General features: G+C 41.6%; 1 protein-coding gene across 2 annotated transcripts; it reads right to left on the reverse strand.

Moving 5' to 3' along the window:
* Positions 1-200: 200 nt before the first annotated feature.
* On the reverse strand, positions 201-26338 carry emc2 (ER membrane protein complex subunit 2). 2 transcript variants are annotated; one of them, XM_030394028.1, is made up of 11 exons: positions 26245-26338; positions 25397-25510; positions 21843-21907; positions 19802-19887; positions 17968-18025; positions 13227-13312; positions 12863-12922; positions 9458-9539; positions 9092-9202; positions 7275-7379; positions 201-821 (listed from the first exon to the last, which is right to left on the reverse strand). In XM_030394028.1, the coding sequence occupies exons 1-11, from the start codon at positions 26282-26284 to the stop codon at positions 735-737; spliced, it is 894 nt and encodes a 297-aa protein (XP_030249888.1). In that variant the 5' UTR covers positions 26285-26338; the 3' UTR covers positions 201-734. The 2 variants fall into 2 exon arrangements, with proteins under 2 accessions (XP_030249888.1, XP_030249887.1); XM_030394027.1 differs by lacking the exon at positions 201-821 and adding an exon at positions 2772-2882.
* Between the last annotated feature and the right edge of the window lie 614 nt (positions 26339-26952).

Genomic DNA, 26952 nt, shown 5'->3' on the forward strand with positions numbered 1-26952 from the left:
TTGGGAAAGAAGATGTCCTTGTTGTCGCCACTGCTGCCGTCACAATGACAAATGTCTCTCATCCTTCTCCAGGATCATTTTTGCAAGCTCAAATGTGTCACTGCTGGGGACAAAATGACTCTTATGATACATGGAAATAAAATAAAAAATCAACTGATTTAACATTTCTCCAACGCTGCTACAAACACCAAGGAAGCCAATTCATTTTGAACTCGGCATCAGTCCCGCTTTTATTAAGATATTTTGACAGATTAGACAAAAGAACAAAAATGTTTTATTAGATAAAGATTAAGGACCTCAGTGCAGACAGGTGGTCTTCTCCACATTGTCTTTATAAATAGCATTTACTGTACAGCTTGTTATCTTTCCTTGTCACAGAGTTATAGCGTTCGATGTGGATGATTAGCAATCAGCTCAAGGTGAACATAAAAGACAGCATGGGATGGGAGGGACAGTATAATCCAGTCACAGCTAGGTTATCACTATGTAGAAAAAAACATTTAATTAGTTGTATTACTTGAAATGTGCTGTTTGTAGATGGTTGAAAACATCTTTGCACTTGAAGGAAACAAATGTCTTCCATTGTCCATGTCAAGTTAACTCAATTACAGAACCAAAGTTGAAGGGATGAAGAAAAGAAATCAGTTAAAAATCTGGTTCTGGTCACATTAGCATGGCTAATTGAGCTGCCATGGTGCTCCAAGTGGCTGTGTGTGCAGAAGGGAAGAGGGCATCTAGGACATGGTGATCTGCATGGACTCCAGCATCTCCTCCACCGCCTTCATGGAGCATTTGTTCTCCTTGGTCCCGCGACCAGCCAGCTACATGTCAGAGAGGGAAGGTGAAAGGAAGAGACACCGAGTGGGACCGAAAGAGAGAGGAGAGGAGGGAAGAGGAAAAGAGAACATCAGAACATTAGGTCCTTCTGCCAACAGAAGCAATCAAGGGCCAAACACACTTGAACACAGCAAAAACATCACAGTCTGCACTGCTAGAAGCAAAAATAATCAGAGTGACAACAGCGGTCGTTAGATTGAATTGGTAAAGAGGTCATGCAATGTAGAATAATACCTCTAATATGAGGGTTTTTCCTCGAATCTTGCATAAGTGCCATTTTAGTTCTGTGTGTGAGAGCTCCGAGACAGGATGCTCGCATGATTAGTCCATTTCCATGGCCTCTAGAACAGGAGTAAATAACACTCCGCTCTAATTTCGGCACTGCGTCCAAAGGGTTTCACAGGAAATGCCGCAAATTATAATTCACAAGCACAGTCAGGATTACTCATGCGTGCAAATAAAGGCACACACTTTTTCTACCCAATTAAGCTTTGCAGAAGACAAGGCATCCCCTCAAAAATACCACAGAAGAAGGCAACTTCCTTAACCTTAGGCAGGGGACCAGGGATATAATAAAGGGTTAGTCCAATTAGCCTCACTTCACCCAGATTTATCACAGAAATCTGTTAATGTTTCAAACTGATGTGGGTTAAAGTCTAAAATACGTGTTCATACAGATACAGATTGTGTTAAAATGCACTAAATCAAATAAACATTATCGTATTGTAATTGTACACGATCATTTATTGTTAATGTAAGAGACTTGTAACCTCCAGCCAGCCATGCTTACAGCTCTGTGAGGCTGTACTTCGGCACAGCAGTGCTTTGAGCTAAAAGCTAACGTCAGCATGCCAACGTACTCACGACGACTGGGCTAACATGCTCATGTTAAGCAGACATAATGCTTACCATGTTCAGCTCCCTAGTTTACTGTGTTAGCATGCTAGCATTTGCCAATTTGTACCAAATACAAAAGTGCAGCTGAGGCTACTGGGAAGGTCTTCAGTGGAGACAGAATTTTAATGCATCCAAAACTTTAGCTTGTAAGCAAATACTAACTTGATGATGGGGCTGGATGAGAGACAGGGGGTCATCAGAGCAACAACATTTCATTCTGAGGTGGACATACATGACACATTTTAAACATTTTCTTTCATAAACCAACATTTAGGAAAATAGCAAATATATAAATGGGCTATTGTCCCTTTCACACATGCATTACAACCTTGAACTTTTTTAAGTGAAACTCTCGCCAAAAAGCAACCGAGGCTTCATTTGTGATTGAATATGAGTCAAACCTTCACGTAAATGCATAATTACGACTAAAGAGGCACTTCGTTTTCAGGCAAGCTAATTTTCAATCCGGTGCAGGGGCACTTTTACACTAGCATCAAAATCGCTATTTTTAAAACACTAAGAAGGCTCGACACAGCATGAAACTTTGCTTGTAGTATCACCAGGGTCTCTACACATGAACTCGAGCATTGAGAACATTGTTTGTGTACACAGAGTTTACTAAAAAGAAGGTTTTTGGACAACTCACGTTAGCAGTAGCACCTCCAGTGTCCTGCCTCCTGCTTGTTCTACCTAAACACCATCCCTCACCCAAACCAAATGACGTATCTCGAGTAGATGAGAACCCGTCTGACAAAGATCTCCTTGTGTGCTACATGTGTGAGAGGACAAGTCCAGGTAATGTCCTGAACCAAGTCTCTAAACATTGTCCAGAATTCACATGGGAAAAAGCGTGTCTGAAATGTGCAATTTCAAACTCTGTGTACGGAGGACGAAGTACCAGGACAATTTGGAGTACATAAATCATATAACTCTGCTGCTGTGTAGAAGCATTGCATTTTCAGCAGCAACCACAACCCAGCTGAACAGCAAAGGACATGCAGAAGGCAACAGCAGTGCAGGCATCTTTCAATTAAATCATTGTGAAAACACCATTACCCTGAGTCAAACACAGGCAGGGGATACTGTTTCATTGCTGCCTCTGCATGTCCTCCAAGGTGAACGATGTGCCTCTTGAGAGTGTCCGTGTACTTGATCAGACAGAAGCACACACATCCATTGTAAACATAATCATTTCAATACCTGAAACACACATTGTTGACTGGAGAAATGTAACTCCTGTTCCCTCAACAAGACCATCCTGGCTTTCTCCCAAAAAACACACACAGTCCGCCCTCAACATCTGTTTGTGGAATAAGACAGGACAACAGACAACACTCAACTCTATGTTCAACACGAAGCCATGCTTTTAACGCCGTGACGCATTTATTCATTCAACCTTTGGCCCTGCTCAGGCTTCTACAAACAGGAACTAACGGCAGCCTAAACCTAGCCTATACACTATTTCCATGGCAAAAGTTTTTTCCTTCCTCTTTTGCCAAACTTAGAGAGGGCAGTTGGCTAAGGTGTGCAATTGGCTACGTAATTTCCAAGTGTGACTCATTCTTCTAGATTTAGGGTGTGTGTGTGTGTGTGCGCCTGTGTGTGTTTGTGTGGTGGGGGTAGCTATAATGATCAGTGCATTTCATTGCCTTGCTGCCTAATGCGCCATTACCCCGGGCCCGGTAGTCAATTATCTCCTCAGCCTGAGGTGAGACCACCACATTAACTCCTGCCCTGTTCTACAACAGTAGGAGCAGACCAGACAGCTCCACATCTATTTAGAGCATCTGATAATAGAGTCATGACGCAGTGGGAGCCTGTGGTCCGTGACAGAGCAGCTCATCAGAGAATCTGTTCTGAGAGTTCGGGCAGGAGGGCAGGCCACACAGTGCTGCTTTGAAAACCCCTGCACCTACAACACACTCACACATCTTCACATCTTTTACATGTCAAACGACCCCACCAAGGTAATAACCTTTTTTTTTTTCTTAAATGGGCCCCCGTCAGTCTTGACCTCTCGCTGACGTCTGCTCCCACTTGCACTCACCTGCCCACCTTTTTCTCTCACTGAGGTATGACAATCACCAGGTACCAGGCCCTAATAAAAGTGGACGACTGACACGAGCAACGCTTTAAAGGGGCCATCAATCAGCAAGCACAAGCCCAAAGCAGCCTGCAGCTGCCTGACGGAGGCCCACACCGCCGCTCCCTTTTAAAAAACTCAGAAGTCATTTAACTGGAGGTGGGGAGTGAAAAAATCAAGGAGGCCAACCTTGCACTTTGTCATTTCACTTGTCTCACACAGCAACCGCAAAAACATTGTCACGCACATATGTGCAGGGTGCAGGGCTTGTATTCACCTACTGCACAGACAGTCGCAGCCAAGTACAACCTCACTATCACCAGGCAACTTCAACAAATACAAGACCAAGAATGGGGTGGCGTGAGGCTCACATGTTCCCTGGAGGACAAAGGTGTGACTTACTGACTGACTGAAGTGTTTCATTATCGTCACCAAGGGTCAAAACCATATACAGTCAACACCTAAACATTTACACTGTGTCCACCGGGCGTGTGAGAGTAGCTGAAGTATTTCAGAGTGTCATCATAACAACTCAACTGAAACTATTTTCCTCTGGGCCACTACAGTAAGACAGTGATGCTCATCTCAGCTTCCCTGGCACTGATTTAAACTCCAGTGTCGTTGATCCATTTAGAGGTGTGAAGGATTAATAAATATGTAATAAAACTTGTAGTCAGAAAAAAGGTTAATTTTTCGAATCAAAATCTTGACGTTTTTCTCTAAAATCACTGTGAAGTGCTAATTAAGTGCCCTTGTAGCTTTAAAAACAGGGTGTATGTTGTCATATGCACAGCAGTGTTTGGTGACATTGGCTGTAATGAATCAAATAGACAGTTATTTGCTACCCAAACACAGATGTGTGTTCCCTGTCTGAGGGTTAACCCCCTCTAACACCTCCTTGGCAATAAGGAAAACATTTAAGCAAGGAAAACATGTGCAACATTTCTGGTTATGCTACTGTCTAATTTCTGTTACAAGTTTCATTTGAGGTGCCAAAGTTATGAAGTAATTGGTCTGTTTAAAAAAAATGTTTGATGTACTTTTATTGAGCCTGGCAACTCCCAATAATGGATTTATGACCAGTTAGAAAGAAAAATATAAAATTCAGTTAGTGTAGTTAGTGAAATGTGTCTACGGAAAAGAGGGGTAATTTAAAGGCTGTAACAGGAATTTTGAGAAAAATTACAGGACTGTCGCTGTCTTAATCAAACATCTGGCTGTAAACCCTTTCTCCGTACTCTGCTCTGCTTCAGCTGTCCTGTCAAAGCCTGATGCCTCAGAGCCTTCACTTATTTTCTTCAGATGTTTGGAGGCTAAGCTCCAAATATCGTTTTCCTTTTTCATACTTTGTCCCTCTCCCTTTCTTGGCCTCTGATTTATGATTAAAAGTTAGCAGTTTGAGATATTCATCTTGTCTCTTGCCTGGATCAAAGACTCTCTAAAACAGAGAGGTAAGGTCAGCAAGCATACTGATCAAAGTGCAGTTAGTGTGGACTTGACATCAACTGAATCATCCGATTGACCCATTTTCGTGAACCAAACCACCTCTACATTTTTATGTTTATCAAGGAGATTTGTATCTTCCAGGGCTGCCCAAAGTGTGGCCCATGGGCCAAATTCAGCCAGCCATAAGGTTTGATTGGCCCACCAGATGTTTATAGCATAAAAAAGGAAGAACAAAAGATTTTATGGGTTAAATTTCTTGTTTGGTGATTGGGTCTGTAAATATGTAGATCCCTCATTTTTGGTAATTGTTTTTTAATAATCTGAGCACAGCATGTGACACTTGGGATCCTAGTTCTACAGAAGCCCTCAGAGGCAAGTGAGATTTATTCTAAGATATTAGGGAAGATTATCCTGGTATTTTTTCACCTGTTCTTCAGTCATGAACACAGGAATAAAACTTTTTTGCTCTTGGCCCAGGGTTCACCACTAAGGTTTAGTTTTGGCCATCCAAGGGAAAAAAGTTTGGGCAGTTAGACAGTCCACTTTAAGTGAAACCTTGAGTAGAATCTCAGAACTCTTCCCTGACACTTCTACAAGAACTCAACGAGAGCGCTGCAATTCACCGTGACATTACTCACAGGCACACTTTTTCCGACACAGTCTTCAACATGTGACATGTGTCTATGAGTGTGGTGAGACGAGGTCTTTAGAGGCTCAGCAGGGAGCCTCTCTCTCAGCAGGACCCACACAAGCTGAGCAAGAAACCGCTTATTACACGTTTAACTGTTGATGCCCAAATAAGCAACACATATGGCCCACATGGCAAATGAGACTTCTTTTAAATATGCTTTTATACTTTGGTTGTCATAACAACAGCATAAACCATTTTAGTGACACCATCTGAACAGTTCTTCACTTTTCCCATTCCTTGCTTGATATGTGAGCACGTATGCAAAAACACACCCTTTCATTAAGCAATGCACAACATTTGATTTTTGACGATAAGTTGGGATGATGCCCATGCCGATACTGATACATTCATATATTTTTAGCACCTAATTGCAGAGAACACAAACCTTTCCTGTTATAGAATTGACATATTATCCCTACTTTTATCATGATGGCCCACAGGTTTTTAAATGCTTTAAAGTCTTTAAAGGCTGATACCAATGACATGATGATATTTTTGTGTATAACTACTTCCAACCTTCATCTCCCTTGATTGCCCACTCTTACGCTCTGTATTATAATATCTAAGAGTCACAACATATACCTCTTTTTCTTCCACAAATGGGTTCAGTTCAGTTTCTTCCCCAGATATTACATTTAATATCAGGGACACCTAGGAAAGATATGGTAATTTTTTTTATGTCAGATTAAATGTACAACTAATGAAAAACCACTGCAACTAAAGAAATTACATTAAAATCTATCATTAGGCTCATGAATTTGCTGGGGACCTCCTACATCCAGAACTACATCCAGTTCAAAGGCACTTGAGGGTCAGTGAACCTCCCTTTGTAGCAGAGTTTTCTAGTTCAGTTGTTCTCAGTCTAGAGTGATTTTGTCTTCAGAGAATCAGCCTGCAGCTCTGTGAAGGCAGCGTGTGGGATAAAGTCTGCGCAGACACTGTGGCCTTAAATAAACACATTAACAGTAAACGTACCCAGACACAGCGAAAGACACTGGGGTTGTTATTACAACACTGCGATTCAAAGGCTGCCTTCAGGGATGCTGAGATTTCGGGGGTCATTTGTTGGTGGTGAATGCTTTTCGCATTCTATGCAAATAAGGGGATTTCTGGATGTCTGGATATTGTGTGCAAATACCCCACGAAAGCTAAAACACAACAGAAGAGTCATGAGATAATATGATCGGTGGTTTTCACTGTCTTGTGGGATAAAGGGGATGTGGGAAAGAGTAAGGAGATGTTTTCAACAGAGGACAGAGACACCAAAGATACGGAGCTGAGACAAGAATAACATAGTATTAAAGCCTATACGTGACTCACCTTATAGGCTCTATTTATTTGAGTGGCAGCCCAAGCAGCATACTTCATATTGTCCTTCTTCACCTTGGCGCTAACTTTTGGACTGGCAGCGATGTGACTTGCAGACTAGAGGAAAAATGGGGAAGAGGGAGCAAAGGAGAGAACAGGGGAAGGGGTGTTCTTATATCAAAACTTGGTGAAACAGCAATAAAAGCGTAATTGAGATGAATGTGCAACCACTCTTACCATCTACCACTCCACTAGTCATTGTGGCAGAGTGAAGAGAAAAAACAGACCTTGGCCTGATGACACAGGAGAAATCATTTATGGGGAGGAAAAAGTGAGTGCTTTAATGCTTCATACGTAAATTGTCACTTAACGGGGGCCTAATTTCTCCAACACCATCGATTCCCGGCGATGAAAGGACCTTGTATGCCTTCGAGAAAAAAAGTGGCGCGCAGTGAGAGGAGCGCTGTGTGAATCACGGTCTCTGCCTGCCCCGACAGCTCCCCTCCGAACCACAAATCCCGTGTCTTTCCCATGTTCCTGCCATCATCCCCACACAGCAAACCCCAGAGGGCTTACCCTGCCTGCACTTCAAAGCCCTCTCTACCATTGCGCTGAAACTTTAACTACACACCAATCAACCTGGCCCTGTTTTTTCTATCAAATGGTTTGGCTTCTGTAATTTTTAGTAAGCATTTTCTTTACTTCTTCTCTTTTTTTAACTCAAGAGAAGCCTTAATTTAGATTATGTCAACTCAGACAGGCTATCCCCGGGTAACAGCGTGTACCATTATGGAGGGGAATCCCCACGCAAGTGTTGTGAGTAACTAACCCACAACCCGACTGTGGTCAGTGCAACCAGGTCTTTTGTCGAATTGACTCAGACAGTGTTAGATGGTGAAAGTTTCCTGCCCTTTCACTGAACCTCTTGCACCTGTCAGGACCTCGAGCTACCGAGACTAGCTGACAATCTGCAAAACACTCCTCAGACAGATCTGTGACTGACACGGAATAAACTCCCACCTGAAGTATCCATTAAAGACTCAAGTGTCAGTGGATGACTTGTCAGGAAACCATACAGGGCCTGCTCTGTCTCCAGACGAACATGAGAGTTAACAGAAGCGAATGTCTTGGTCTGACCCTGCCCTGCTCCTCCCGTACCTCCACCTCAGAGCGCCTTCAGAGGGTATGTGCTGCTCGGAGGTGTTTGGACTACCTGAAGACTCCCAGTGCAGCACAGAGGAAAACACAGGGGCTCTCTGTGTTAGACCTGCTTCCCCTCTCCATATTTCACTCCCTGTACTGCCTCGTTTGTGTTTTTATGTCAAGTCTCACTTACATATGATGCATTGGCACAGGCCGACAACATCCTGTTTAAACAAATGTATAGATGAAAGAGTTGCTGGGCCAAAACTACAATCAAACTGGCACCTGGTTGGATAATTTGCCAGTGACAAACTGCTTGCAGCAGTTGTGCTGCTCTCTCCTGCGCCTTTCTCTTTTTTACTACGTGACTGCTTTATTTATTCAAGTCATAAACATAAAAAAAGTCTCACCAAAGGGGTATTATTATGAAAATAAAGAGCTCCAGAGGGGCAGACTTTTCCGATGCTGGAGTTCACCGTCTGAGTCAGCAGTGAGCTGACCTGTCTGAGAGCCCCTTCTTCACTTCCCCCCCCCAAAAACACACACAGAATCCAGTCTTGCTCGACACACACAGTGGCCAGCCTCAACCTTGACAAACCACAGGGTTACAAAAAAGGTTAGACTGTTTTTGTTTTTTTCTTCCTCTACCTCCCTCCCACTTTCTCTCCATGCAAAGCAGTACTTACCATGTACAGACCAAACAATGCCCTCATGTTTCGGTTGTTCAGCCTCAGCGCCTGGGCAAAATACTTTCTGGACAGCTCCAGGTTTTCCAGCCCCCCCTGTGTGTACTTCACCTGTGTGAGGAGGTATAAAACACGGCCAATAAGCTGTGCCGAACGGCAGCTCGAGCAATGACAGCACGACATCTGAATAAGCAACACATGACAACCTTGTGTAAACATCTCCTTTCATGAGCCGATATTCCCAATGACGTGAAGTGCACGTCGGTGTCTCTCTGTGTTACAGAGAAGCACCATTCACAGAGAGCTAACATTTATTCCACAGTTTGCCCCCATGCTTGATGACGGACATCAGAAGCGGGTACCTACCTCAGCGTACTGCTCACAGTACAAGTGATTGTGAGGATTTGTCATCATCAGCTCCTCCAGACAAAACGCGGCTTTTCCATAGCTGTGGAAATGACAAGGAAAACAGTAAGTCGATTGATACAGCTGTGGATGTGTCATCCTTTAGCTTGGTCAACTGTGAAGCACAACATCTATGCCCAATAAATTTGCAGGTATAAATCTGAACTGAAAGCTGCATGGGGTGCGGGTCAGTTTTTCATGCAACTGACTTTTCTGTACAGATCTGTGAATGTCCCCCTCATGACATCAAGTTTATTTAGAAGCTTACAGTAAAGGTTACTTTAAGGTAAAAGACTATCTAGTGCGGTGATTCTCCTTCCTTTGGGGACACCGAGGATCAATCTTGTCCGTCTGTGTGTTTTTTCAGCCTTTAATGTGTAGTTAACTACCTTCCTGAGGTCAGCACTACAGTAAGAGCTGGCACACTGTGCCTATACTCAGATGAGATCACTTCTCAGCAGCAGACTGCTGAGCTGTTGACCTCACACTAATCTGCTGCCACTCCGCTTCTAATACACAGTTTCCCCTTCACAGACCCAGGCTAAGACGGGCTAAGATACAGTATATCACTGAACACAAAGCCATAAAACGTCTGTGCACCTAACAAAATAGAAGCCAACACACACACACAGCGAGGCAGAAGCAGACCGACAAACAGAAAATGGGGCTACATGGGATGTTTATTAGCACATCTGAAGTTCATGTCATTCTCTGTAGCCAAGTTTTCACTTTCAAGCAATGCCATTTTTTCATTTCAATTAGAAGATTTTACATGTTTCTTAATGAACCTTTAAGTTAAAAGAACAGAGCAACCAGAAGACCACTGCTTGCGTCAACAGGCTTCGACACTGTAATACATGGGGAGCAATTTCACTTGTGAAAAATGAGGGACATGCTATCATGCAGAGGTTTTTTTGAAATGTTTTGCAGGGACCAAATGTTGTCTACCACAACATGAAGAACCTATCAGTCTATTTAAAGTCCACCATGGTTAAGAGCTGAAAGATTAACAGCATAGGAGGGAAAGGAAGGTGGGGACAGAGCAAGAAAGAAATAAACAGGGGGAAGGGGTTGAGAAGAGGGGGAGATCAGAGGGGGTTTGGAAGGTTGGGGGCTGCTTACAATTACCACTTCCTCTCCATAAAGACTTTCAGATGTGCTCATGCAGTGGCCGTGGCCTGCTCCATCAGCCATCAACCAGAATCTTGTACCAGAGCCAGACCCTTACCTCTTCTACTCTTCCTCTGAGCCATCTCACCCCACCATCACCGAGCTGCTCTCCTAAGCTCACTCTTCACCACAGTGCTTGAGTAAGGTTGTAGCCACCATTATGAGCGAGACTGTAAGAATCGCATTTGTTTCTTTTGGAGGTTAGTAAAACCATCAGCAGTGGCTTTCCCCTCATTTTAATACCACATTCTGACTGCGTTTAAGACAAAAATGGATTCAGACTGTGTGGAGTATGTTTGAAAAAATGATTACTATTTATCCTGCAATTCTGGATGACCAGTCCAATTTTGTCAAACAGACTCATAAGCTGGGTCAGAGTGAGAGCCAAAAGTAGATTCTGACTCGCAAACAGACAACATATTCTCCTGTCCAAACAGCGCTTGCATAAGGATTGTTTTAACAGTGTCAACTCAGAGGGTATTAATTACGTTTTTAATGTGTTAACACTGATGCCTGCTGGGACCTTGACAATGGCGGTGCAGAGACACACTGCTTTGTTTATTTTTAGCTCCCAGGGTGTTATGCAGTGAGGGGAGGAGAGTTTATTTCTCTTCCCTGCTTCTCCATCACCCTCCGTTTTCTCTGCACGTGGGGGGGGGCGGGGAGAAGAGAAAAGTGCCACCACCTTCTCCTGGGAATTTCACAGCAAGTGCTCTCTCCCTCTGCCCCCCCTGCTCTATCCCTATGGAAAAGAGTGGTGATAATGCCAAGCTATCCGGAAGAGGAGGAGGAGGGGAAACAGGGAGTTTGTAACCCAAAATAAAGAAAACAAAGAAAAGAAATTGACACGCCTGTAGATAAGGGGCTGTGGGAGAGAATGGTGTGATATTAGAAGTGTTGGGATAAGCTGGGAGATAATCCTCTCACCCCTGGATTTCCTCTGGCTACTACAGCAATAAAGCCCTGCAGACAAAAGCATGAAATATCCAATAAGTAGCCTTCTCACCACGCTACACATTCCTGCTGCCACTGCCCTCGTACTGGGGCAACCAAGCAACCTTAGAGTGACCAGCACGCATGCACGCACGCGCGCACACACACACACACACATAAAACCAGAGTTTAACTACAGAAACTGCTTCACTAACTTCTGAGCCTGAGACAATTAAGAAGGGATAACAGGTGACACAAACAAAATTATTTTTTTCTAACGCTCTCGTCTGTCTGGCAGTTCTCCTTGGCAACTGAGATATCAGTGGGAGGCCGGGGAGTCTGTCTGCTCTCATATGTAGGAGAGGGGGCTTAAGACCGAAATCCTATTAAACAACTCTTATGTGACAAACATCGACAGGGCTCCATTCAGGCTCCTGGCTGAGATAGGCACCTCACCGCCTTCCATTGTGGCCATCCAACGGCCCTCTACAGATCAAGCCATCATTCTGATGTGCAGCCCCGTTAAACTGACAGGTACACCCTTTACATATGGCTGCCTTACTGAGAACAGATGATTGATTTTTAAACAATTTAATATGATAAACAATTCACAATAAAATAACCTCAGACACAGAAGATGTCAAATGCTCTCTTCTGTACATTTCGCTCTGATCTGCAGGTGGTTTGGACCTATTCCCTTATTTGGTGGCATCGTAGACTTGTTTTAACTGATCTGGAAAGTACTTCTGTTTCTTGTTTAGATTTAAAAGTTTAAAAGAAACATTTGGAAGACAATTGGCTGAATATATTGCTCACTCCACAGAGGTATTCAGCATTTCTTTCTTGTCTTGGTTGATTTTTAAAGTTTGCCATTTTGAAATAAATGCTCCCAAATACCAATAAGATAATCTTCTCAATGATAGAGATCACTTATTTTATCCTCTGTGTAAAATTATGCTTAATGCATGACAATTGATGGAAACGTCTTGCTTGAATTTGTTAGGTCACAGCAACCACACAGTGATAGCTGTATACTGATTAGATATATAAAAAAATACATAATGGAGGGGTTTTTGCCCTCCTATTTCATCTCGCAGTACTCCTGAATGGATGCTTAAATACAAGATGACCTTTGTTTATGGTGATGAATAACTAGGCTAAAGTCAGAATTCTCATGTTGTTGATCTTTAACATGTTATGGTGCATTTAATAATAGCAAAGACTAAGATAACACAGTTGCATAAATTAGGAAGATGTAATTACTCATGTTCGTTGATGTAGAGCTCTGACAACTCATGCCATGCTTCTTGGTCCCCAACAAACCTGGAAATACAAAATGACTATAAGTTCTACATTGATAACAGTAATTTCAAAGTCAGGGAATGTGATTGTAACACAGTAAAGTAAAAACATCTCTATTACAATAACCATGCTGACACTCCAATCTAATAAAATCCACATTAGCAAGTCATGAAATGGTATCAAATTTAAAGGTAGGACCAAGAGTTTGCTGGGATTTTATGCACAACTTGTGCCAGTTCAACTGAAAGCAAACTCGTTATTTAATTAAAATAAAAGCCGGGGGGGTGGGGTTGTGTGACCCTCTTCCCCCTCTTGTAACACTCACTGCTCCAGATACTCATTGAGCTCTCGGATGGCTTCAGCGCTCTTTCCCTGGGCCTTCAGTATGGAGATCTTGCGCTTCCTCGCCGCCTGTAGAGCAGAGGGGAAACAGGATTAGGAACTCGGCCCCTCGAGTGTTTGTCTGAAGGGGGGATAGAGGATGAGTGAATGTGAGTTGAAGTGTGTACATTAGCGTCTTTTCAGTTCACCACGATCCTGCTCCCAGTTTTGCTGTGAGACTAAACCATTTCTATAGGATGAATCAGCACTTTTGTGCTTTTATTTTCACAACAGTTGTTGTGAAGCACCAGAGGCACTAGAGTTACTTTTTTTAGTTTATTGCCATTATCACTGGGCAATTTAAACAAATACAAGCCTCCCAAAGCATAATTGTAGATAGTTAGTGGCCATGTCCAACAGGAGATGGACACACACATTATGAGTCAATCTTTGGGAGCTGGAATGAGCTCAGTAGCTGAGATAAAGTGGTGAGTCATCCTCTAACCAAGTGGGGAAAATGGCACACTCCCCCAAACCCCAATGCCTGTCTTCCTGCCGGCAGGGCACGCATCTACTGCTGCACCAGCCCAACTTACATCAGCTGAAAATTGCTTTCCGCTCCGTTTTGATGTTGAAGTGACCTTAAGGTGGATTAGATTCTCATCAATCTGAATTAGATACTATTACTCCTGCTGCTCAGAGTTTTTCCAAATGTTTTACTCCCACTAACCCTCCTCCTTTTGGTAGTAAGTGAAAACCTTAACAGGAGGCTGCCGCTCCATTAGAAGTGCACTGCCCTGTCCAGCCTATTTTATTTATGGTGTGGCACTTGATTGAGTGGGGCTTCCTCTCCTGCACTCATAACCAAAGCCATTGAGGGCTGTGTATGAGTCATGTCTAGGGGGTTGTAAATTTTGGGTCTTTTCTGACACTGCCATCATAAGAAATCCACTTATCCATCAGGCTGTGACTGAAACCTGCAGAGACACTGCAGCCTCAACTGACAAGCAATATTTCAGCATCTCAGAGGAAAAAGGACACCAGCAACAGGAAAACTCTAAGGATTTCTAGCTACACCATGACGTATCTTATTGCAAAAACACACTTTTTGCTTGTGAAGTACATATTTTTAGTCTAAAGCCAACTTGAGAGAAAACGATTGAAATATGTTCTGAAGTTATCAAGCGAAAATGAGCAGTGAAATGTCAACCCTTTAATTAATCTCTAATGTCCTCTGACTATAAAACAAAGATCACACCACTTTATGTCCAGTGCACTCAACCAGTACTTGATGTTATGTGAGATTCAGGAATTCTCACTAAATTACAAGCATATGGGAACTTTCCTCATCCAATACTGAAAAAGGGAAGTTGAAAAAAATAAATACAGAATCTGCGATTCCGAATGTGGATTTTAGGACTTGTGCACTCCCGCCATCACCACACCTACCTCTCTTCTCTCACAGCCTTTTTCTTTTTTCTTTTCCAGATAAAGAACCACTTAGGGCTCAAAGGAACATATGGAAGTTGGTAGCCCGGAGAGTCACACGGCACTTTATTAAACGAGGAGCAATTCCAAACCACTCCTCTCTCTCCTCCTTTCTCTAACTAATGATCCAGAAAAACCTGGCAGTTGGTCTGATCCCTCTGTTGTCGTGATTCTTTTTTAATTAGCACACTGAGGAGACCTCAGGAGTGAGAACTGGATTATTTACATCACCTCTGGCTCTTTGCTACGACCTACCGCAAGTTTTATTACAAGAAACGTCAAAACGAAGGTGGCACACGTAGAGCACCGAACATGCTTGAAATTGGATGGAGCAAAAAAAGGGAAAATGCTGCTAGATATTTGTTCATATCTTGCAGCAATGCAGATGTATGTTTTAAATCATCATTAGTTAAAAAACAGATTGTTATTTTTTTATCTGCAAATCTAACTTTATTCATATATTTTGTGAATACACTTCAAGAAATTCTAAATTGGGGCTTTAAATTTCAGAGAACTTGACCCACACAAATACAATCTCGTCCTACAATAAATCTGTAATTGCATTTGATTGTGGGTCAACCTCAGGAGTCGTCTATGTGACCTCAGTGGCTTATTTAAGAAATACTAGCTTTTTATATCGAACAATTAGGGGGAAATGAGAATGCTGGAATTCGATATCATTGCAACAATTGAGGCAACTCAATGTTTACAAAAAAATAAGATATTTGGAGATCCTTGTTGTGGGCAATGCACAATCTAAAATACTCACCAGAAGAAATGAAAAGGTGGAAAGAAATGCATTTACGCACGCAGACAAGAATTTTGCCAGATCATTGCTGTAGGTATTGGAACATAGCGAGCAATGGAAGGGCTAAGAGTTTGAAACATTTTTTGGACGCCGCCATGGCAAAAAAACCTTGAGCAATTTTTGTTGATTCAACAATTTTGGTTAATGGGTACCACATCTATTCCACAGCCTGTAATTACAACAGCTCAGTTTCCAATCTCTGCTTCGCATGCTGGGATGCCTCGCAAGTCTTCCTTGTGGTCGCCAATTTTCCGCCATTTCTCAGGCCCGTCCCTCCGTCTGATTCACAAGAGCATGTTGGAGAACATGTAGGGAGGAGATAGCCCTCATTCAAAGACAGGTGACCCGCCATCATATCATTGCTCCACCCTTTGCCACTACACCCAAGTCATTCAGGACAAGTATTGTGGGAAAAAGGTTTAAGGTTAACATCCCAGGCACAGAGGACCTATTCGTCTGTGTTGTTCCATTCCCAGCCCCAGGTTTGACTGACAGCATACGCTCACTTGGGTGGCAGAAACCAGGAAACTGGCCATTCCCTTTCCGAGGACGTCCCTGGAATCCCCAGAAGAGCTGTGCCATGTCGGGGAGGTGCCCTGGGATTCACTGAAGTTACAACTCCCATTGTTCAAAGAGGGGATAGATGTGAAGCAATTTGTTGCAGATTACAGCAAAAACTTAAACATGGATTTGCAGAAGCAATTCCCATTTTAATACGAATATGACAAAAAATGACAGAATTGTTTCAGAATGTTCACTGCAACCATCCCATTGTATCTCCCATGTCAAACATGGCATGAAACTAGTCTTCAGTATAAATAAGGAAATTTGGCTATGACATAGGGCTGCATGATGTGACACTATGATGGCCGTATGATTCATGATTATTGGGAATGGTTATTTTTTGCATCATAATTTTCATTTCCACTGAAAAAACTATTAAATCATGATGATGTGACATTTTCTGGAGTCTGTACCGAAGAAACATGTTTTCTCACATCTGGAGAACAAGATTTGTAGGCCAAGGCGTATTGCACTTGGCCATATTACCATTAACTGTTCAGCCCTACCATGACAGACATATTTTTGCTTTTTATTTGGTTTTCAGTGTTGCCCGAGGTTTGTTTTAAGGCAGCATCAGCACTTTTGATAGCCTCCAATAATATGGAAGCTATCAAAAGAGAATAAAAACAATTGTTGGTTAAAAATAATTGTGCTTAAGCCTCCCAGCTCATATATGGAGCACAAATCACAACTCATGCAAACTTTTGTTGTGACATTCAGCCTACCACTTGCCTTCAAAAAGTACATCCCGTGATCTGACCAATCTTTAAAAATTGAAATCCAACTGAAGGGAGCTGCCCATAAAAACAGTCCTGTCCCATTTTAAAGGCCCACTTGCCAATCTGACTTGCAAACTTACAACAGCAACAAGAGTGTAAAATAAATAGAGATGATCTCGAGAAGTGAAGGTGTGAGTGAGACACAGTACAAGGCAGCAGCTGTGGCTAGATGAAGATGAGGTTATTCCTCTATACCACGCTGAGAGCAACCAAGGTCTGGCGCATTGGAGCATGATTTGAATTATTAGTTCTTCAGTAATGTTTATATCCATGTGAAGAATCTTCGCATGGAATCCAAAGCACAAATGTCTATGCTGTGTCTGCAGGAGTGGGAGAACATGTTTAATACATCTAAAGCGATCCATATGTCACCATGGCACCAGGGCTTGTTGAACATCTCTGGGGTGAGGGGTGAGGGGTACAGCCAAAATAAATAAGGTCATGGTTTCTTTTGAAAACCCTTTAAAAGATTTATTTTTTTGCTTTACCGCATGTCCTTATGGAAACAATTATCGGCAGGTACATTATGTTTCGAGCTGGAGGCGTAGGATTGGCAGAACACTGGCGAGACTTATCTCACAGAGATGAACAGTAAATTGAGATGAGAAGATAGCAAGGAGAAGGGTTATTTAGGGCTCGTCTGTATGGACTGCACAGCACACTGCAGACTTCACACCTGAAACTGGTGGAGGACAATGGAGATATTATATATAGATAAGAGGGTGGGGCAGGAGCTGTGTCCTGCTCACTCAGGGTGGGGGTCTACGAGGTCCACTAAATCACCATCTTCAAAGGCCAGACCTTTATTTACGCTTTACTTCCACCAAACATGTCTGCCACTGACTAAGGCCATGAATCACCCCCCACCTACCCACACACCCACCCACCCAGCCCCTTTTCAGTTGTGTGGGTGATAGGCTGATCAGCACTGTGGTTGAGGTCAGAGAGGCCACAGAGAGTTTAACTTAGCAAACTCACACTGCTCACACCGAAGCGCCTCAGCAGATTTAAAGCCCTCCAAAATGCTGAGACCACAAAGCAAAGCAAAGTAGAACGCTAAGCGAGAGGGATTTTCCCTCTTTTCTTTCCCTGTGCCTCAGTCTTACCGTATTGGTGGGGTCGTCTTGGAGAATAGCATCGTAGTCCTTGTTGGCTTCATCATACCTTCAGAGAGGGAGAAAATAACACACATTTGTTTTTTAACCAATCCCAGTCCCAAGTCGAGTAAAATTAGGTAGTGAGGAAATCAAGCAACAGTTCAAGGTAATCACGTTTCTGTATACAACGTGGCAGGTTCCTGTGATTACAGTGAGGCTGTACAGAAATCAGCAGTGATCTAACGGAAGAAATAAACACTCATTTCAGGTTCGGTTGCTGGTCAAAAAGCCGACATTGTGAGAGTCTTATAACACTTCACAATGAGTCATGAAATCAATACAAACAAAGCTCACTTGTATTTTCATTTGATTGTATCCAGTTTGATTCACCTTTAAACAAAAACTAATTGCTGCTTTTACATCCACCTAGATCCACAGCTAAATGTTGGTCCAGTTGTCTGTCTCTTGGCTCCTACATAAGAGTATTACCACAATACACACATGAGCCTGATAAGCAACAATATTCAACACAGCGTGCCTCAAATTGTTGGACTGAGCCCACATGATACTGTTTAAAAAGGGAAATTTACGAGCTGTAAATATCAAATCATACAGTAAAGAAATCTGGGAACAGGAGGCATGAACACTTCCCTTGTCATGTCAAATCAGGCGCTGAAGGATGATTTTAGAACTTTTTTCCTGTTTGGGACAATCTGCAACACTGACGTTTTAGCAGCCAAAGGCGGGGACCAGTGATCAGAAACTGTCCCGCCTACAGCCTGCAGCAGACAGAAGCAACTCTGGTTCCCATTAGTGCTGAGAAGCCCCACTTCCAGCACTGCTGCTTCCCTCACATTCACTTTATTACTCAGCCACACTTTGGGAGATTTCAGATGGCACCAGGCGAGCACTCACGAGCCACTTTGATTTGCTTTATTTATTTAGGAACCAAGTGTGTGCGTGTGTGCATGTGTGGAGGGGAAGGGCCTAACTGTTTGAAGCTGTGTCATTCAAGTGTAGCTCTGTCTGCTGCCAATTAGATCCCAGTGTGCCGTTTATTTAATCTGACAGTGCCGAAGCAATCACTCTCAATTATCACATAAACTCTGACATAACCGATAAACCAGCAATGGTGATCCGGGTGGGGAATGTGCGCGAGGTAGTAAACAGATTAAATTCCCCTTACTTTTGCTCAGTACAGACTTAAAATACTCCCCGTTTATCTTTCCTGTTCCATTCTGCAGATTGGGGGGGGGGGGGTTTACGATGTCACTTGTTTTGGTCTCTGTACCAAAACAGGACAGGAATAAAACCATGAAAATAGGGAGGGCTTAGAGAGAAAAATATCAAGAGATGAGGAGGAACAAAATAAGGACACAACTGAGGGATAGAAACCAGAGAAGATTGAGGGACCCCCAAAATAACAGTGGGATCCGACCACTTCCTTCCCGGGAATCCCTAAGTCAGGCTAAAGGGCCACAGGACTACCCAGCACTGAACCTTTCTTCCCTCCATTCCCCTCTTCTCCAAAGGAATGCTGAGTGATCCAACATAAACACATCACACACACACACACACACACACACACACACACACACACACACACACACACACACACACACACACACACACACACACACACACACACACACACACACACACACACACACACACACACACACACACACACACACACACACACACACACACACACAGCATTGTACCACTTAGGATCTGCTAACAGTTTCTCGCCCCCAAGCCACCCAAAGTACCATGCACAACAGTGAAGCTGTGCTGTTTTTTGCCTCCTCTGCCTCTGGAGTGTTTGGTGCACGATGCTTACCTTTCCAGAGCTTCCAGCCTCATGCCCGATAATCGCTTCACTCTGTGGCTATCTGAAAACTGCTTCTCCAGTTCCTGTAGACAGGTCTGCAAGGATGTGGGCAGAGGAGAGAGACCAATTATAGTTGGCTGTAACTAAACTTTGTTACACTCAAGCTCTCTCACACAGACACATAACTCTACAGATACAAACCACCTGTCTTTAAAATGTCGGTTTTGGCCCTTTTCATCTAAACAAACGTATAAACCCCACTTCAAAATACCCAAACTATCCCTATAAGGTACTTATCCACAGTCAGAGTATTAACTACAGTTGATGGTGGTCGGCACGCCCCCAGTTTGGAGGAGCATAGAGTAGTACTCGCACATAAACTAATTAATGTACTGCTGTAGGCACCTCAAAGACCACCTAAAAGAATCTGTATCAGTTTAAAGGTAGAGCTGCAACACTTATTTGATTAGCTTTCAGACATTCAAATCAATTGCCAACTATTTTGATAATCAGTTTTCTGTTTGTCCAATATTTCAACAAAAAGGTCTGTGCTTGAGAAGCAGGAAAGTCTCCGATTCCTGCTTCCCAAATGTGATAACTTTCTGGTTTCTTTACTCCTTATTTAAATGCAGCCCTGTTCAGTGTATGCTATATTTAGAATATTTTCAGCATTTTACTATGGCACTATATTTTCCCAAGCCAAGACAGCCAATTCCTGTTCCTGCACGTGCATCGTTGCATATTTGCTTTCTGGGTCAGACATTCAGCATTCAATGGAAAAGACAACAACACAAGAAAATAAAAACAAGTAACTGTGACAGCAACACCAAAATTAAATGCTGTTCGCTATGGAGACAAGGGCATAGCCTTTTTTTTTATTTAGGGTTAGGGGTCTTTACCGCTTTCTTGGTAAGTCATTTCATTTATTTGTAGGTATTTTGCAAGAATGATGGTGGGATAGCAGCAGTGCTCTTCAGTAAGTGGACATCTGGCTCTTTTGGCTAAGTTCTAACTTTGGACCAGCGCATGGTTACAGTTGAGAGAATATAATGCCAAAGGAAGAGACTGTCTGACGGCAAGGTATAACACTATTTGCAGCAGTACATTGCTTTTCTTCTCCAAACTGGGAGCATGCTGACTGCCATCTATTGGTTGTAAAAGACCAACTATGGAAAAGTATCTCACACAACCTGAATTAAAAAAAAACCTGAACCGTCCCCTTAGCACACTGACTGTTAAAAGGTGACTTTCACAGTCTTCAATGTGAAAGTTTGCTGTTACTAGTGTATGGTAACCATTTAGCCAACCACTGTTGCTGCTGTAAAAAGTAGAGTGAGGATGCTCTCTGCCACTTCCTCCTCTCCACAGAGCCTGAATTTGTTTGATCACACAGTCATGAAAGAGGTGAGGAATGGGAACAGTCTCAATTAGCATTAGACAAAAAAAGTCTGCAGTGTGATCTGAATCGTTTGCGCTATCCATCAGCTGAAGACTGGTTCTTCTGTTTTTTTTTGTTTTTTTTTGTTTTAAGTCTGGCAGCTGGGCTGAGAAGATAGCCAACAGACAAGTAATTCAAATGACTGAGTTCTGCTTTTTTCTATACTCAATGAGTCATTCTTTTTGCCAAGTTGTTTCATCCATACTGAACGGAGGTGAACCATTTCAAAAACCACAATCTTTTGTCGTTTTTATTTCATGCAGATTCGAGCATCTTCAGAGCTATGAATATTTCAACATGAACTCAGAAACATCACATTAAGCTTTAGGATGGCAAATAAATCCTGAGGGAAAAAGCAGTTGAACTCCATAAATGAAGGCCAAGTTCGGCTAACACTTGAAGCATGCTTCTCCGCTCATTTGCTACACCCTCTAATTCCAACTCTCAGCAAATTGTTTTTCCAAAGTACAGACAGAGTAATACCATTTGGCCAAATAAAAATCAGATTTTCACTTTGGCAGAGGGGGTGCTGTAAACTAGGAATGGCTGTTAGAGAGTGAGCGATGGCTTTTGAAGCCTTTGGGTGTGTGAGGAAGAGCGGTGAAAACGTACCAGAGCCAAGTCATCCCGACTGCAGTCCAGTGCTGCGATCATCACCTGCTCATAAATAATCCATACTGGGCAGAAGAGACAGACAAAGAAGACTGTGTTAACGCCCTTTCCACTCCACTGTCTGCTGAAACATGAAAAAATGATATATTGAACTGCACACTTGACATCCCAACTTGAGAGAGGCCTCCCCAACAGCTGCACATCATGTCTTTTACTCACACAAATGAACCTCCATGATGTGAATCAACAGTTTGAGACTTCAAAGAACTTTCCCATTTCATTTATTATGTAACGCTACATTTACTATTCTCTATATGGAATACATTATAGATAATGTTCCTCGTTAAAAACCAAACACCAATTTAAAACTTGGACGGCACTACAATAATAGTAGTAATCATAAATGCGGGAACATTTCAAGTACACGCCCTTGTGTGAGGCTTTACAGTCATGTTATTAATTTCCCCACAGTGAGTTGGAAACAAATTACTAATTCAATTTCAGTTCATGTTAAATTGGAGGAAAGTAAGTGTAACATTATCAAAGAAAATGAATTGTTACATTTGTAATAATCACCTCTCAATCTCAGTTAAACTATCTGAAAATTAACCTACGCCCCCCCAACCGCAATTCATTTTCCTCATCATTAGGTGTCTTCCTCACACTTATAACTCAATGTGACATTGAAAAGGTGAACTTTGAAAGGACAGTTTAATCCGAGCAAATGCTATGTTTTAGCGAGAAAGAAAAGTACAAGGATAGTTAAAAACACAGTTGATGCAGTGTGAAACCAAAGTAGCTGAACTAACATTTCTGTACAGGCCATGCTGTTTCTCATCCCTCACTCCTGGTAGTGTGACAGTGTTAACAGTTGCTGTAGTTCACATGCCAGAACAAGTTTCGACAGCTAATTGTGGTTGGGTTAACAGCATAATGTGTCCGTTTTCACCAAAAACATCAAATATGTATTTCAACATGAACACAACATAAAATTAATTTGATCAGTGAGTGATGCTGAAGCATTACCAAGATGTTTACATGAATGGTTCTAAACATCCTGACACTTTTCAACACAAATAGATGAATGAATGTTTACATTACAGCAAATTATTTTTGGAAGGCGATAACATTTGTAATATGCAAAATCCCCCAGAGGACTCTTAAAAAAACCTTTTTCCACATCTCCACAGCTTGAATTTTTTATATAAATGGGCTACATAAAGGGAATGTCTTGCTACTGTGATTAAAAAAAAAATGTAATACCAATTTGTTCATTATGTTGTAGATTGTAGCTGGTCATACAGACATTTGTCATTTAGACATCTACGCTTTGTACACTGCACTCCATGATTCTTGTTGAGGTTCCTTTATGGAGGGACCTTATAGTTGAATATGTTAGGATAAATATAACCAATGTCAAACAAGTCTGAAAATGTCAACACTGTTCTATTGATACACTTATAGATAAAGTAATGTTATTAACAGGCACAACCATTCCTTTAACACGCCTCGCTTGTTTGTCAGCTATAAATTCTTATAGTTTTAATTTTTTCATTCAACTGTAACATAATCATAACATGCTGACTAATAGGCTGGCTACAGAGGCCAATTAATGGCATTAATACAACATGTTAGACAGACAGCTTTGACAAGCAAACTGGATGTGTTCAGCCAAATGAACACCCCCCGTTAATTGAAAAGAATAACAAAAATCCAACTCCACCCAAAAACTTGGGTCAGGTTTTGCCAAAACAAACAAAAGCCTCTAGTTTTTCTTGACTTTAATGATTCCAGCTCTTGTTTTGATAATTGCCATCTCATTTCACAGCCAATTTAAGAGCTGGTTTCAATAAAACCATGGCATGTTAAGTGTTTACCCGCCTCTTCTGAGGATTGTATGAATCATAATGACTAGGGGGAAAAGGGAAAGTTTTATGGGGTTATGCAGCAGGACAGTACTGTTATAAAGGAAACCATGACCTACCATATGTAAATGGTAGGGTAAAACTCACTGCTGTTTACATAGGGAAATCTTAAGAAATCAACAGCATAAAATTAGATGATATTAATCCCCCAGAGGAGAAATTTGGATGCTAGCATACTATACTCCAAACTATGCTTACTAATGCATCTTTCAGGCCATTATAGTTACTCTCGTTAACTGTGTCCCAGCTTACATTATGTCTGCAATATAGTCATCTTTTGAAATGATTTTCTGCTTTTACTGATAAGCTACTTGTTTATTTCTTTGTGAAATTGCCTACTCATCATCTAGATCAGCAAACCAAGAGCCAGCAATGCTTTTTTGAGTCTTTCCAAGTTAAGTATTCAACTTTTCACCCTCAAATCTCCTAAATATCTGTTTAAAACAAGTGATCTTGTATTATTGGATTTGGCTTTTCTGCCATGACTCTGTCTATCTGTGTTTTCCACATCACAGGAAACCTAAGAGCCTGTTCAGAAACGTATCCAAAAGAAAAATATGTACCACAAGAGAGAGGAGAGAAAAAAAAATCTAGCCAGCAGAAAATCGCTGACTTGGATCAATCATATCTCACAGTCGTACAGATGTACCCACAGTCAGTTACAGAGAGACATTCAGTGGTTTTCAACTGTACAAAGAAGAAGACCCTTGTTCAAAAAATGTTTTTCAAACTTCCAACAGATGTGCAGGCTATACTCTTGCTTCTATATTATGATAAGAGGTGCTGATATATGAGCTACCATACTATAATATAATGACTGCCGCAAGGAACCTGTGTGGGGTTGCAATAGTATAAATCTTTAAGGTATACTGTTGTATCAACATTAACACATTTGCTTATCCGAGGTACCAAATTCTACTATATATAGTAGATATGTTATGTTGATACATCATATTTTGTGAAATTACAATAAAGCTTGTTGTCAAAACATAGAAACATAATGTTTTTAATGTTTAGATTCAGTGAACCTGATAACAATAATAATAATAATAACAATGAATGAATGCAAATGTATTTCGGACATGTGAAAACAAAACAGAAAGTTAAATTAGTTCAACAAATAAGCATAGTAAAATGAAACAAAGTATATTTCTTTAACATGCATTGACATGCCTGAAAAGGAGTAGGAAGAAGTAGATATTTATTTAATCTTAGCCCTTCTCCACAACCCAGTAATTAAACATAATCAGTCTTCTTCAATAATTGCATGATATTGTACACCATAAAACTGTGATATTTTCTGAGGTGGTTATCGTATCATATGTTGCAACTTGCAATGCCACTTGTGACAATTCCTTTTGTTCTTACCAAAACAGCAGTATGTTTTCGCAGCTAAAATTAGTTTGTCCACAATTGTTTCCCCTTCAATGCAATTACAGTCTCTCGTTTTAATGTTATAAAATGAAATAAAGACTGGTGCATAAATGGGAATTATCATCTAGCGGTCTAATTTGATTTCTAATGTTCTATCAGAAAACAACAATGCACCTCGGCGTGTATGATTATTAACGGGTTCTCTCTGGAATGATGTAAACTACATACTGATGTATTTAGTCATGACACACTTACTGTCATCTCCCAGTTTTGATGCATGCTCACTGATGAGCTCTTCACCAACATCCACAATTTGTTCACTGTTTCTGCAGTTCTCTTCTCTCCATTTTCGCAGCTTGTCTCTCATCTCTGTGGACAAAGATGTTAAACAATACAGGCAAATTGTGTTTCAACAGTTGGCAACATAATGTTATCAAGCATGTTACTTTAACTCTGGAACTGTAAAATTAGGATGAGACAGCGAAAAGCAAAACAGCTTCACTGTAATGTGCAGTAGAAACGTTGACTGACGTAGTTAAATGGTGGAATGCAAATTACTGAGCTATACACACTCGAAGTCAGCACAGCAGTTAGTTCACATTGATTATCACAGAAATAAGTTTCACTTGTAATCACTACGGCAATGTTTGCGCTCTTAAGACACTAATTCCACAAAGCAGCACTGCCATAAGAGCAGATTATTAAATCAATTGCGATGTAGCTATAGCTAACTAACGTTAGCCGCCTGTCGTTTAGCCATGGCATGCTAACATGCTCAAAACAGGCACTATGGTCATCTGAAAACAGACAGACGTCGCTTACTGCATTACACAAAACACAACTTTAGCAACACCGACAGCCAAGTTACATCACGGATATGTGGCTGGTATGGATGCACTGCGTCGATGGACCCGTTAGCTGACCATGCTAACTAGCATTAGCTTTCCACGCTGAAATGTCAGCTCGTATTTTCAGTCTGGGACGGCGACGACTCTCCCCCACGCTCTTACACAAGAGGAACACCAAGGAAACATCGAATGCCGTAAATATCAAAATGTGTCTCAATGACACTTGAGGAGAACGTGTTTTATCTTTTGTCTTACCTTCCCAGCCAACATCGTACATTTCTGACACAGACGCCATCTTTTCGCCTATGACAACATACGCCGTGCCTACGTCATGGACTTGCCGACTGTGGGCGTGCCTGACATTGACGACAAAATAAAATAACAAAATAAATAATAATTAAAAATAAATATGATGATGATGATGATAATTGTTTTTGTTGTTGTTGTTAATATTATTATTATTATTATTATTATTATTATTATTATAACGTTGTAATAATTATACTATTGATGAAAATGGTTTCTTGTTTTCTAATGTTATGAGATTTGATGTGATTGACATGATTTAAAAAAATAATAATCTTACATTTTTTGTTAATCAACAGAATGGCCTCATTTTTTGCCCATGACTCTCATCCAGGTCATCAGGAGTAGATTTGGTCATTTTTTGGTTTTTCACATGTTCTGTTATTTGGCACCTGGTAAATGTGACCCCAGTCTAATGTAACACAACATTTGCATAACCTTTGCACTGCTCAGCACCCAGCAACAAGCAGCATGATGGTGAGCAGTCTACAGCAGACATTAACAATCCACATCATGTCGTTTTCATGCTCCACTTCCATTTTTATATAACTCCCCTGCTAAGTATTGGGTTGGACAGTCGGCTCGAGCCGAGAATCAGTTTCCTCCGAAAATATGAAATGTGCTTTCCAAGCACATCTACAATTTATCCTGATTTCC

The sequence above is a fragment of the Sparus aurata genome, chromosome 17 (assembly GCF_900880675.1).
Source record: "Sparus aurata chromosome 17, fSpaAur1.1, whole genome shotgun sequence".
Lineage (NCBI taxonomy): Eukaryota > Metazoa > Chordata > Actinopteri > Spariformes > Sparidae > Sparus > Sparus aurata.